This window comes from Xiphophorus hellerii, chromosome 14 (assembly GCF_003331165.1).
Source record: "Xiphophorus hellerii strain 12219 chromosome 14, Xiphophorus_hellerii-4.1, whole genome shotgun sequence".
Taxonomy (NCBI): domain Eukaryota; kingdom Metazoa; phylum Chordata; class Actinopteri; order Cyprinodontiformes; family Poeciliidae; genus Xiphophorus; species Xiphophorus hellerii.
Genome location: NC_045685.1, coordinates 28,095,557 through 28,110,098, shown reverse-complemented (window position 1 = coordinate 28,110,098; position 14,542 = coordinate 28,095,557). Strand labels below are relative to the sequence as shown.

Genomic DNA, 14,542 nt, shown 5'->3' with positions numbered 1-14,542 from the left:
ATTTTACCCTCGGTAGTAGACATTCTACCCTCGGTAGTAGACATTCTACCCTCGGTAGTAGACATTTTACCCTCGGTAGTAGACATTTCGCCCTCGGCAGTAGACATTTCACCCCCTGCAGTAGACATTTTACCCTCGGCTGTAGATATTTTACCCTCGGCAGTAGACATTTTACCCTCGGCAGTAGACATTTTACCCTCGGTAGTAGACATTTTACCCTCGGCAGTAGACATTTTACCCTCGGTAGTAGACATTTTACCCTCGGTAGTAGACATTCTACCCTCGGCTGTAGATATTTTACCCTCGGCAGTAGACATTTTACCCTCGGCAGTAGACATTTTACCCTCGGTAGTAGACATTTTACCCTCGGTAGTAGACATTCTACCCTCGGTAGTAGACATTTTACCCTCGGCAGTAGACATTTTACCCTCGGCTGTAGATATTTTACCCTCGGCAGTAGACATTTTACCCTCGGCTGTAGATATTTTACCCTCGGCTGTAGATATTTTACCCTCGGTAGTAGACATTCTACCCTCGGTAGTAGACATTTCACCCCCTGCAGTAGACATTTTACCCTCGGCTGTAGATATTTTACCCTCGGCAGTAGACATTTTACCCTCGGCGGTAGACATTTTACCCTCGGCGGTAGACATTTCGCCCTCGGCGGTAGACATTTCGCCCTCGGCGGTAGACATTTCGCCCTCGGCAGTAGACATTTTACCCTCGGCAGTAGACATTTCGCCCTCGGCAGTAGACATTTTACCCTCTGCAGTAGACATTTTACCCTCGGCGGTAGACATTTTACCCTCGGCAGTAGACATTTTACCCTCGGCTGTAGATATTTTACCCTCGGCAGTAGACATTTTACCCTCGGCAGTAGACATTTTACCCTCGGCTGTAGACATTTCACCCTCGGCAGTAGACATTTTACCCTCGGCAGTAAACATTTTACCCTCGGTAGTAGACATTCTACCCTCGGTAGTAGACATTCTACCCTCGGTAGTAGACATTCTACCCTCGGTAGTAGACATTTCGCCCTCGGCAGTAGACATTTCACCCCCTGCAGTAGACATTTTACCCTCGGCTGTAGACATTTTACCCTCGGCAGTAGACATTTTACCCTCGGCAGTAGACATTTTACCCTCGGCAGTAGACATTTTACCCTCGGTAGTAGACATTTTACCCTCGGCAGTAGACATTTTACCCTCGGTAGTAGACATTTTACCCTCGGTAGTAGACATTCTACCCTCGGCTGTAGATATTTTACCCTCGGCAGTAGACATTTTACCCTCGGCAGTAGACATTTTACCCTCGGTAGTAGACATTTTACCCTCGGTAGTAGACATTCTACCCTCGGTAGTAGACATTTTACCCTCGGCAGTAGACATTTTACCCTCGGCTGTAGATATTTTACCCTCGGCAGTAGACATTTTACCCTCGGCTGTAGATATTTTACCCTCGGCTGTAGATATTTTACCCTCGGTAGTAGACATTCTACCCTCGGTAGTAGACATTTCGCCCTCGGCAGTAGACATTTCACCCCCTGCAGTAGACATTTTACCCTCGGCTGTAGATATTTTACCCTCGGCAGTAGACATTTTACCCTCGGCGGTAGACATTTTACCCTCGGCGGTAGACATTTCGCCCTCGGCGGTAGACATTTCGCCCTCGGCAGTAGACATTTCGCCCTCGGCAGTAGACATTTTACCCTCGGCAGTAGACATTTCGCCCTCGGCAGTAGACATTTTACCCTCTGCAGTAGACATTTTACCCTCGGCGGTAGACATTTTACCCTCGGCAGTAGACATTTTACCCTCGGCTGTAGATATTTTACCCTCGGCAGTAGACATTTTACCCTCGGCAGTAGACATTTTACCCTCGGCTGTAGATATTTTACCCTCGGCAGTAGACATTTTACCCTCTGCAGTAGACATTTCACCCTCGGCAGTAGATATTTTACCCTCGGCAGTAGACATTTTACCCTCTGCAGTAGACATTTTACCCTCGGCGGTAGACATTTTACCCTCGGCTGTAGATATTTTACCCTCTGCAGTAGACATTTCACCCTCTGCAGTAGACATTTCACCCTCGGTAGTAGACAATTCAATTTTCAAGAAATGTTATTTGTTCTTTGCATGTAATATTCAATGCAAACAATATGTAATAAAAAAAATTAACATTTTTACAATATTACCATTGCTCCTTAATAAAGAAACCAATAAATCAGGGTCGAAAGGAAAACAACAACAAAGGCCTTAAGTGCAAAGAAAAAGGTTATTCCATTCCACAAAATGTTCACTTATTCAACACATTTTAATAAATTAACAGGCACCTTCCATGCTGATAACACCTCTTCGTTCCTTTGTATCAGTTTTTCTCTCCACATATATTCTTTAACTGATGATCCCACAATCTTTAAAACATTTGTTTTGGATATTTCATTTTTCTGTATATCAAAATGTTTCTAACTTTCCATATTGCCTCTTTAACACAATTTACCACTATCCATCAAATCTGTTCACCTCGTTCCCTTTCGTCTTTTAACAAACCATAAGTCACCTTTTCGTATGTTAAAAGGTGACATCCCAACATTAACAGCCATACGTTTTTTGCAAATGGACAAATTCCAAAACAAATGTTTTGTTGTCTCGTCGTCACCACATCTAGGTCTAGGGCATCTAGGGCTTCTTGTACAATTTCTTTTGTATAAGAAAGCTCTAGTTTGTAAACATTGATTGACAATTTGCCAAGCCAGATCTTTGTGAATATTCGACAAGTTTTTTAACTTCATCCTCATTAAATTTTTCTACTGGTGTCAATCTATCACAAGAACCCAATTTATTCTCTATTTTATTTTAGACTTCTTTTAAGCCGCTTTTTAATGCTTGAATTACAATCTGAGAGATTGAGGGATACCTTTCTGCAAAGGGTGTATCTAAAGTTATTCTTATATTCCATTCTTTCATTACTCTCCTTCCCAACCAAAATTTAGCGAAAGGAGGCCATATGGGTTCCGGTGGTAGATACAGACACGCTCTTAAAATTGGTGTGATGAACATTGCCTTAACTTTTGTTCCAAAGTCAGGTACCTCTCTCCCTCCTTTTTCTAGTTGTCTATACATAATTTATCTTTTAAGCCTTTCCTGTTGACTACCCCACAAGAACATAATTTTTCTAACCTTTACCATTATCCTATGTGGCATAGGAATGTTGCTGCAGGGAAGCTAGAGGTGATATTACATCTGCTTTTATCACTAATACTTTGCCTATAAAAGATAATTCTCTATCTTTCCATTGTGTTAGCTTCCCTTGGATTTTTGGCAGTTTAATTTTCCAGTTCTCCACCTCCATGTCTTTCCCTATTTGTATTCCTAGCACCTTTATTGTGTCACTTTTCTCTATTAAGTCCCATTTTTCTCTTATTTCTCTCCAGTTACTATATAATATCTCACTTTTTTGTTTATTGATCCTCATTCCTAAAGCTCTTGTGAATTTCTCACATATGTTTAAACTTTCATATATAGAAGCATTGTCTGTTAACAAAAGGGTCAAATCATCCATATACATTGTTAGTTTTATGGCTTTACCATCATTACCAGGTGGGATTATTCTGTTGATTATTTTATTTTTCTTAATAGCACATGTTAATGGCTCTATTGCCACTATGAATAATAAAGGGGACAGAGGGCATCCTTGTCTTACTCCTACTTGGATTGTAAACGGGGTTTAAAAGTCCATTCACTGCAGCTACTCTACTGCACCCATTGTATAAAACCTTCATCCATCTTTTAAAATTCTTCCCAAAATTAAAAAGGTCTAATGTTCCCTCTAAAAATTTATGATTTACGCTATCAAGGCTTTTTCCAAGTTCCTAAAATGGCCATCGAGAGATGTCTCTCCTGACTATATAAATAACTATCTCTAATCAGGGCCAAGCTACACTCAAAAAAATGAACTTTGGGGGTTATTACATTAACAAAAGAATATCGTACTTTTAACACAATAATTTTATGTTTCAAACAAAGACGTGACACAATCATGTTGGATAAACAAGAAATTCAACAACTTAACGTTTATGAAATTGAATCATGTTGAGATAACATGATTCATTATAGTCAGATTGATCTTGTGCTGAAGACGAGTGAGATCACAGGAGAATCATTTTTTGTCTCAACTTGAATAAAATCTATTCAAGTTGAGACAACGTGATTCAATTTAGTCTGATTGATGTCCCTCTGAAAAAGGTCTAGCGAGATCAGGAGATCACACCAGATTATGGAAGATCAGGGCCGTGCAGAGACCTTTGGAGGGTCAGGGGCTCAAATTTAAAAAGGGCCCCATTGAACAAAAACTCCGTACAACAACATAGCAACAACCCATATTAACCAAGAATCTAACTGGATCCTACTGGATCATCGCCATCATGCAGGAAATGCAAAGCAAATCTAGTCTCTATTTTCCCCAACAGGTAAAAAGTTTCTGTTTCTGCTGCTGACAGTCCTGGAGGGCTGAGCTGATCTGAGACTGTAGCTGTTAAACAGGCCAGAGGAGAGAAGGTCAAAGGTCATGAAGTTATGAAATAAGCTAATTTGCTGCCATTTTACTAATGAAGCCCTAATAATATCTATTTAACCTCTAGAACAACCTGGCTGCAGACTGATTTATAGATCAGAAACTCAAAGGGGTTAAAACTATATAATAGTTTGATGTTAAACCTCTAGATCTAGAATTATAAGACTGAGATATCAAGGCAAAGAAAACTCAGTAGCTGCTGGTAGGGGCCATTCAGGGGCCTCCAGACACTCAGGGGCCTCCCGACATTCAGGGGCCTCCAGACATTCAGGGGCCTCCAGACACTCAGGGGCCTCCAGACACTCAGGGGCCTCCAGACACTCAGGGGCCTCCAGACACTCAGGGGCCTCCAGACACTCAGGGGCCTCCAGACTCTCAGGGGCCTCCAGACACTCAGGGGCCTCCAGACATTCAGGGGCCTCCAGACATTCAGGGGCCTCCAGAGATTCAGGGGCCTCCAGACATTCAGGGGCCTCCAGACACTCAGGGGCCTCCAGACACTCAGGGGCCTCCAGACATTCAGGGGCCCCTAGAAATGGTCTAATTGTACCACAGACCATAGATCTAAACCTGTAGCATCATTTATAGAGAATAACAATGTTATTACATTTTATTAAATGCATCAGCTGAGAAAAATAAATAGTACATTTAGGATTTAACTAGGACGTTTACTTTGTAAAAGTTTAAAGAATCATCTTGATAGTTTGATTGTTGTGTTACCATGGTTACAATATGGTGTAATCTTTGTGTTTGAATTGGGTTTGTTCACAAATACATCACAGCCAATAACCAATAATCAGTGATTGATTTTAAACTGGGCCAATAAACCTGGTCTCCCTCTCACAGATTCACCTGATCGACATTTAAACATGTTAGTGATGCTGAGGTTCTTAGTAGGACGGGGGGTTCTGGCTAAGGCCCCATATTACCTTGGGCCGGCCCTGGAGGAACAGCTGCTGCCATGCGCATCTCTGGAATCTACCTGGAATCTACCTGGAATCCACCTGGAATCTACCTGGAATCCACCTGGAATCTACCTGGAATCCCCCGGTGGCCCCTGTCAGTCCCCCGATGCTTTGGAGACATTTTGGTTCATTTCATTGTGGCATGTTTGGCTTTTTGCTGCGGTTCTGATTATTGCTACAATATTTTCTCTGATGTTTATTTCATGAACTCTAATTGGGCCGAATCTTCCTTTAACACTTGAGGTTCTGCAGTAACTTCTGTTTACAGCCCAGAACCTCCAGCGGCTTTAACCCGCCTGGTAGAAACGGTAAGGAGAAGCAGAGAACAGAGAGCAGGTGGTACCGGGTGGTACCGGGTGGTACCAGATGGTACCAGGTGGTACCGGGTGGTACCGGGTGGTACCGGGTGGTACCGGGGCTTTGAGCTGCGTTGCGACTCGCGGTGACAGTCTCAGTGTCTTATATCAGGATGTCTGATATAAAGACAGATATTCTTTCTATCTGTCGGTGGTTCCGACCCAGACTGCCTGTAGTGAACCGGGCTTTTAGCAGAATGATGAAGTTAAAGTCAGAAGTTTCTCTGCAGCATTTCTGAGTTTAGTGGTGAGGCGGGTTTTGTCCCACTATTGCAGGACGATTATAAAAATATAAATAGAAACAGTTTTTCTAACGTCAACATCAGACCTACGTTTTTATTCACAAACCAGTTAATGAAAATATTGTTGCCCATAATTAGATAGATAGAGGAACAGATCCTCCTCCTCCTCACCATGGAGTCTGAACAACATGGAGGCTCTGGGAGTCATTATTAGCCTGAGGGCAGCCAGACTAGTTTATTTTACTACATTATTATATTTAGAGAAATATTATTGCTGAGGGGAACAAACAGGCCTTCTGACATACAGATTAGAAATAAAAATAAATTTTTTTTGAAAAAAAAAACAAAACTTAAAAAGGGCATCAAGGATAAAAAGGGCAGGCCCCCCCCCCCTCCTCTGCACATGCCTGAATTCAACCAGTAAAAACAGGAAAACCAAACCACAAAGAGATTGTTGTGATTTTAAACTCGATGGACCAAAAACGTGTGAGCACACGAACAGGAAATCAGCCACACAGAATAACCAGAGTTTACTTTTTTTATTCTATTTTAGCGCTAGAAAAGAGAGACGCTTACCCTCACAGGCTAATTTGTTGTGAAGTGAATATAACCGAAATTATACAGCATCTGATCAAAAACGGACGATCCATTCCCTATATCTAAGTCACGCCTATTGGTCGCCTGATGTGTTACGTCAGCTAAGTTGTTATTTCTACAAAGGCCTTTGTGTGAAAGTGAAACATGCCAGGTGTGTAAAAGTTTGTGTCCTTGATAAGCGTCTCAACAAGATGCACTGGGAAGCAACACTGGGAGAGAGACGGAGGAAGAACCTGGACCAGGTGTGACTGTAGAGTCAGAGATGTTGGTGAGTTTCTCTAGAAAGAAGAAGCTGCTAAATAACCATCTGCTGTAAACATCAAGACTCAGAGCTGAAGGAGAAGCTGCTCACCTGAGGAAGAGGAGGAGGAGGAAGGTGGAGAGGTGGTTGGAGGTTTCTCTAGAATAAAGAGGTTTGATTAAATATATCACCAGATTGTGGATTCTCAGACATTATCAATGAGATTCACTGTTAGAGGATGACCTCTGACCTTTGACAGAGATCCTGCTGGATGGAGACTCTCCATGACCTTTGACATTACATTTATAGAGGCCTTCATCAGAGCTGGAAACATGGAGGAGGGTCATGTGACCTGATGGTCCATCACCAATGAAGGAGCCATCTTTATAGAAAGCAGCTGGGAGGTTGTGGGTTGGATTCTTTGCTCTGCAGCTCAGAGTGACGTCATCTCCCTCCATCACAGGGAGGACAGGACTCTGCAGGATCACTGATCCACCTCAACACAGAGACAAACTACAGCATTTCATCCATTTCCACACAGCTTCAGCAACACTAACTCCACAGTCTGATCTTACCAGAGACAGAGAGCTGGATGCTGCTGCTGGAGGATCCAGACATGGACTCACACCAGTACAGACCAGTATCTGATGGGTGCATGAAGGTCATGTTACAGGTAGAACCATTTAATTTCCCCCATACATCTCCACATCGGTTCCTGGTTCCTCTGCTTGTGTTTCTCCTCACAGTCCATCCATCAGGTCTGTTTTCATCCTCACAGATCAGAGTCACTGATTCTCCTCTAAAGAACTGAGATCTGCTGGGACTCACAGTCACACAAACTGGGAGGACTGGGATGGAAGAGATAAAGAACACATCTGTTATTCCAGCAGTTATTTTTTATTTCTTCTCAGAGAATTGATCCAGAATCATTTTCAAACTTTTAAAATATTTTAAGTGAAATATTTCAAACCTTGACCTGACATCCAAAACAGCAGTGAGATCAGAACTGAAATTAAATAAAAGGTTTATTTAAAAAAATCTTTGAGCATAAAGTATTAACCAACATCAGATTCTCTACATACCGTATTTTCCGCACTATAAGGCGCACCTAAAAACCTTCAATTTTCTCAAAAGCCGACAGTGCGCCTTATAATCCGGTGCACCTTATATATGGACCAATATTGAGCCACAACAGGTATCGCAACTACGGTAAGCAGCCGCTGACTTCATTTTCCCGTAGAAGAAGAAACGGAGGAAAGCAGCCGCCGATGCAGCCAGCGGTGCACGCTGGGTTTTGTGTAAAGACCCCAAAATGGCTCCTATTAAGAGACACGCTTACAATGCAGAGTTTAAGCTCAAGGCGATCAGTCACACAGTAGAACACGGGAATGGGCTCTTTGCACCTGCCGCACTGACGTCACAACCGCATGCGCAAATGCGGCTCTTGTTTTCGCTCTGAGTTACCATGACAGCTAGAAAAGATAAAGTCTTATTTCAGACGCAAATAAAACAATACTATGAACATTATTGTCTTCCTAATATAATGGGCTTTTAAGTTTTTATGGATTTCCAAAAGATCCTGAATTAAGAAGACGGTGGCTTGTAAATATTCGTCACTACCAGTTAAAGCTAACGCTGCACAGCAAAGTTTACAGCCTTCACTTCACTCCGGATCAACTTCTTCAGCCTAAAGCAGAAGGTAAAGGAGCCTCCTGTGTTATTTCCATGGAATCACTTCTGTATTCAGCCTGAAAGGGTTTATGGGAACCAGAGAGCAGACCAGAGCCAGACAGCCGAGCAACTGACCCGCCTGTACACACTGCTGGAAACACCGTCCTGCTTCACAAGAAACATGCTAAACTAATAAAGCGAAGTAACACGGAGACCTTAAGGAACACGGCCATATTTTTCTAAAAGCAACAACTCTGAACCTGAACAGTCAGCTGAACTAGAACTCCGATACCAGAGCTGCTCTACTGTTAAGCTATGGTGTGACGGACGTGTACATTGATGGCTAGTCGCCCCCTCACTGACTATGTGCTCCGGTCAGAGAACAGCTGCGACTTTAGGTGATGTTATGGGATTTATTGATAAACATATGTGTATGTGTGTGTGTGTGTGTGGTCTCTGCAAGATAAACATATACAGAAAGAGTAATTAGAATATTGTACATCTAAATTCCACGTATACATATACAAATTCTAACGTATGCAAAATATTCGATTTCAGGTAGAATCAAATATACACATCCAGTTACATTAACAATATATATAATTGTAATTGCAATTCAGTAACACTTCAGTAACATTAATGTAACAAGGAAGAGAATTACTGCAAGTAACAAGTAATAACAGGATAATATAGGTGAGAACTAGGCACTCAAAGTGTTAATACAGAGCATATAGATGCAGTACACTTAATGACCACAGGGTGGCACATAAAGACCACGAATGGTAGAAGCGGTTCTTCCCGCCGCAAGATCGAGAAAATGTTTATCCACTCGAACATACCGGCTCCATAAGCGCTCGATGCTACATTTGGAAGCTAGTTTACCGCCCTGAACATCTTCAGAACAGTAGAAATAACACTACAATTCAGAGTACTGCCAGACAACTCTCAAACTGAACTATTCTTGTAACGTTAAACCAAGAAATGAGCGTTTAGCCAGGCATTTAAGAAATAGGCATTTCCTCATCAAATACGTTGGAGCTCGCGGTAACCAAGGTTACACGGTTGCCGAACTAAACAGCGTGTAAGAAACACAAGCGGATGAAATGAATTATGTACTTACATTGTCATCAACGCACACGTACACACAAAGAATTCAACATTTTAGTGAGGAACAGAACTGCATGTGTCTGCTAGCGAAGCACACTGAAAGTCAAGAGTCATGCATACGCGCAGGCGCGTGGTACATCCCCAATAATGTCTCTGACGTCACGACGCTGGCTCCAGCAGGGAGTTTTCCACAGCCGCCCCCGGATTCGTGGAATGAATACGTAGACCAGGAAAGTCTCTGCTGGATTAGCGCAGCTGGGTTCTCAGTTGTCAGGCATCTCCGGAAGTTCGACCAGCTTGGCGACGGGACGGGTGTAGAGGTTACCCTTGATGTCTACCTCTGCAACTCGCACCTTGCCGTCGTCGCTGGGGATGATGCGGGTGATGCGCCCAACGGGCCATAGCGCCCTTGGGAGCTGTGAGTCGAGCACCATGACGACAGTGCCCACTGCCAGGTCTGGGGTAGTAGTTCTCCACTTCTGGCGTGGCTGTAGACCAGGTAAGTAATTACGGATGAAGTGACTCCAGAAGAGGTCGGCAAGTACCTGACTATGTCGCCATCGGCGTCGTCCTAGTAGGTCGCTGGACCCGTAGACTGCCTGGGGAAGTGAAGCATCTCGCCGCCCCATGAGGAGGAGATTGGGGGTAATCGGGTCAGGATCGGCCAAGTCTGAAGATGCGTAGCCTAAGGGCTTAGAATTGAGGATTCCCTCAACTTCAATGAGTACAGTCATTAGAGCTTCCTCTGGCAGAACTTGGTCCTTCAGGACTGTCTGGAGGGAGGCCTTGGCCGATTTAATCTCCCTCTCCCACACTCCCCCAAAGTGTGGAGCGAGAGGGGGGTTGAATTTGAATATGATGCACTGTTTGGCCAGCTGTTCCTTGAGCGATGGCTCAAGTGCGGCAAAAGATTGCTGGAGTTCTCTCTCACCGCCACGGAAATTGGTACCCCTGTCACAGAGTATCTCATAGGGCTTGCCCCTGCGTGCTATGAAGCGGCGGAGGGCAAGAAGAAAGGAGTCCGTGTCCATACTTGGCATCAGATCGAGATGGATACAGCGGGATGTGAGACATTTGAACATGATGCCCCAACGTTTCTCGTGCCGTCGTCCCAACTTGGTAGTGTATGGGCCGAAGCAGTCCACTCCGGTGGACCAAAATGGCGGCTTGTTAATACGAAGACGCGCAGCAGGCAGATCAGCCATCTTGGGGATCGTAGGCTTACTTCGCCATCTACGACACTCAACACAGTGTCGTTGGTGTTTCTTGATAGCTTGGCGGCCTCTGAGGACCCAGTATGACCTCCTAATCTCCGCGAAGACTCGCTCTGGACCAGCGTGTAGAAGACGGTCATCGTAGTCCTTCACCAGGAGCTGAGTGATGGGATGCTCTGGTGCCAGGACGACCGGGTGGATTGAGTCTTCGGGTAAATCATCAGCTTTGCGGAGGCGACCTCCCACCCTAATAAGGCCAAGTGTCTGGTCGTACTCTGGTGAGAGAGATCTGAGGCGACTACTAGGTCGGATTGGACGGTCGTGTTGCAGAGCACTGAGTTCTTCAGGGAAGCTATCTGCTTGCACCCGCTTCAGGAGAGCTACTTCTGTCTCTATGCGAGCTGAAGCGGGCATGGGGCCCACAGCCGCCCCGTGTTGAGACTGGTAAGTAGCGTCCACTAGGTCAGACCAGGTCACGTACTGCAGTGGATCGGGATAGGTGTCAGGGACTGTAACCTGGCCACAGAACATGTACTTCCTGAGCTCTACTGTATCTTCTGCTTTCGCCACCAAGTTCTCTGGCCATTGGCTGGGGGGTTCATACAGGAAGGCAGGACCATTGTTCCAGCGGGTGGGCTGAGCGAGCTGATGTAGTGACTTCCCCCGAGTGATGTCATCAGCTGGGTTCTGGTCGGAGGGAACGTACCTCCAGTCACTGACATCGGTGTGCTCTTGGATTTCCGCTATGCGAGTTCCAACAAACACCTTGTATTGAGCTGAGTCAGACCGGATCCAACTGAGCACCGTGGTGGAGTCTGACCACATGACGGTGTGACTCATAGTTAGAGTGAGCTCAGAGTGCAGCAGTTTGGCGAGCTGTGCTCCGGTCAACGCAGCGCTGAGCTCCAGGCGAGGCATGGATAGCTGCTTCCGTGGTGCGACCCTGGATCGTGCCATAACGAATGACACATGTGAGTGTCCTTCTGCATCTTCCATACGGAGGTATGCAACGGACCCGTATGCCTTCTCAGAGGCGTCACAGAAGACATGTAGGGAGACATTAGAAGGTTTAGCGCTCACGTTGACAGGCATGTAGCAGCGTAGCATGCTGACGTGCTGAAGGTGAGAAAGTTCAATCTCCCAATTTTGCCACACCGAGAGGAGTTCCCCGGTGATGGGCTCATCCCACTGTTGATCGTGTCTCCAGAGGGCTTGGATCAGGACCTTAGCACGAGTGGTATACGGAATAATATACCCTAGTGGGTCATACTGGGACGCTAGGACTCTGTACACGTTCCTCAGTGTGGGCTCAGAGGTAACTGGTTGACGGTACTTGTAGCCAAGCGTGTCTGAGGGACAGTGCCACCGTAGACCTAGGGTTGACTCCTGAGGATCCGCTCTCTCCGCAGTTAGCCACAACTCGCAGCCTTCAGACCTTGCCTCTGACGAAAGGTGGGCGATTACCTCTGGTCGGTTGCTTGCCCACTGCCTCATATCGAATCCACCAGCAGCAAGCAGAGCTCTCATCTTGTCTATCAGCTGTCTGGCCTGTTTTGGAGTGCAGACAGACTGAAGGCAGTTATCTACGTAGAAGGCGTTATTGACTGAGTTCAGGACCTCTTCGTTGCTGGCACTGTTGGTCTTGACATGCTGTTGCAGTGCATATATGGCACAGCACGGACTGCAGGTAGTCCCGCAGGGTAGAACACGCCATTCGTAGATGTCTGGGTTACGCTCCTTCTCCATGTCACGCCACAGGAAACGAAGGAGTGGTTGGTCTTCTGGAAGTAACCGGATCTGGTGGAACATCCCACGGATGTCTCCGCTGATGGCTACCGGGTACTCTCTGAACCGGAGGAGCACGCTGAGGAGTGAGGCTCCGAGGTTAGGTCCAGGAAGTAGGATGTCGTTGAGGGCAGTCTGCTGGTACTTGAACGAACAGTTGAACACCACTCTGGCCTTCCCGTTGTGGTGAACAATATGGTGCGGAATGTACCAGGACTCCTCTGACTGGCTTGCTTCATCGCTGCTGATTTTGACGACGTATCCAGCTCTCTCCAACCTGTGGATCTCTTCGTTGTATACCTTGGCCAGATCTGGGTTGCCGGATAAGCGTCGCTCTGTGGCTCGTAGCAAGGGCATCACTGCCAATGGAAGCGCATGTAACTTGGGGGCTGATGACTTGCGAAGTAGAGGTGTAGCGTAGCGAGCTATACCATCTACGGTGACACGGGCAGTTCGTTGTTCCAGTGTGTTGACAGCCAGCTGATCTTGCTTGGAGCGTGTTGCTTCCTTCTCAGAACGAAACGGCAGGGTGTCGACTTGCCAGAGCATCTCAACATGCCGATGTAGGTCTTGATTAGGAGACTGGAACGCTGCTTGGAGACATGACGTCTCTGTGGAGGGGGCCTGCAGGAAGTTGGTCGGTCCCTGTATGGCCCATCCCAACAGAGTGCACACAGCGACTGGACTGCCTTGTGGTCCTCTCAGTACCGGACATACAGGAGTGATCAGGTGTGGGTGATCGGAGCCGATGAGGAGTAAAGGCTGTACTAAGCTGAAGCCTCGCACCGGAACTCCACGGAGATAATCAAACCTCCTCTTGAGTATCTCTGCCGGGCAGGACTGTTCTGCAAGACTGAGCTCATCTGCGGTAAAGGCATGACTGATGGCGTATTTCTCTCGAGTGCTGTTAGAATTGCATACCTCGAATGACACCGACGCTCCATTAAGCTTCACTACATCTTGTCTGATAGTGCGAAGCGACAGAACTTCATTCTCCCTCTGCAGGCCAAGGTACTTGGCAGCGGCAGGGAGGAGAATGGTTCTTTCAGAGCCGTCATCCAGTACGGCGTAAGTGTCCAGCGTCTTGCCTCCGCTGTGCAGCTGGATAGGGACGACCTTCACCATGACGCGGCTAGAGTGACTGGACTGGCTGACGTACACCATGCTGGAAGATGTAGCAACTGTGAAAAGGCTCTGGCAGGCTTTGGTGGCCACTTCGTGCAGGACAAGAAGGTGTTGCTCATTGCAGGTGGAGCATGGCTTCTTCAAGGTGCAGCTCTCCGGCTTGTGTCCACGCCCACATCGCCAGCATTTACTCTTCTCTTTGATCCAATTACCTTTCTCAGTTGTGCTGAGCTTGGCGAACTCTGTACAGGCACTGAGGTAGTGTTCTTGGTTGGAGCAGTAAGGGCAATAGGGCTTAAAGCGCTCTCGCTTCTTGGATGCTTGGCCGGGTTTAGAACTGGCTGGGAAGGTAGCAGAACCTTGTGGTGGCTCTGAGTTCTCAGGCTGGTTAGTCACATAGATAGTAGCAGACTTAGGTGGTTGGGTCTTGACGGTCTTGTGCCTGCGCTCGGGCTGAGTGACTGCAGGTGTGGAGGTTTCAGTAGCACGTCTTGCCACCTGAATAGCTTGTGCCTTGCGTTCCAGCCAATCGGCAAAATCAGGGAGTGTGTATGTCCGGTCACTGCCACTGCGGATGATCCCTTTAGCTATGCAATACTCTGCGAAGCGGTCTCTGTAGGTGGCGGGCAGCTTGCTCAGCAGCGTGTCCACATGAGAGCCGCATCTC

The 14,542-nt window shown here is 46.2% G+C and overlaps 1 protein-coding gene across 1 annotated transcript; it reads right to left on the bottom strand.

Annotated features, from left to right (window-relative positions):
- Positions 1-6,915: 6,915 nt before the first annotated feature.
- On the bottom strand, positions 6,916-7,639 carry LOC116732304 (Fc receptor-like B). Its single transcript, XM_032582375.1, has 4 exons — positions 7,549-7,639; positions 7,224-7,469; positions 7,085-7,132; positions 6,916-7,010 (listed from the first exon to the last, which is right to left on the bottom strand). Exons 1-4 carry the CDS (start codon positions 7,637-7,639, stop codon positions 6,916-6,918), a joined length of 480 nt encoding a protein of 159 aa, XP_032438266.1.
- Positions 7,640-14,542: the final 6,903 nt, after the last annotated feature.

What these genes read in the sequence shown, in the direction of transcription:
- LOC116732304 (XM_032582375.1), bottom strand. Translation starts at nt 7,639, where the DNA reads ATGACCTTCATGCACCCATCAGATACTGGTCTGTACTGGTGTGAGTCC. An exon ending in CATCCAGCTCTCTGTCTCTG is followed by an intron (nt 7,470 to 7,548) that starts GTAAGATCAGAC and finishes CTCTGTGTTGAG; the next exon opens with GTGGATCAGTGATCCTGCAG. An exon ending in CAGCAGGATCTCTGTCAAAG is followed by an intron (nt 7,133 to 7,223) that starts GTCAGAGGTCAT and finishes TCTTTATTCTAG; the next exon opens with AGAAACCTCCAACCACCTCT.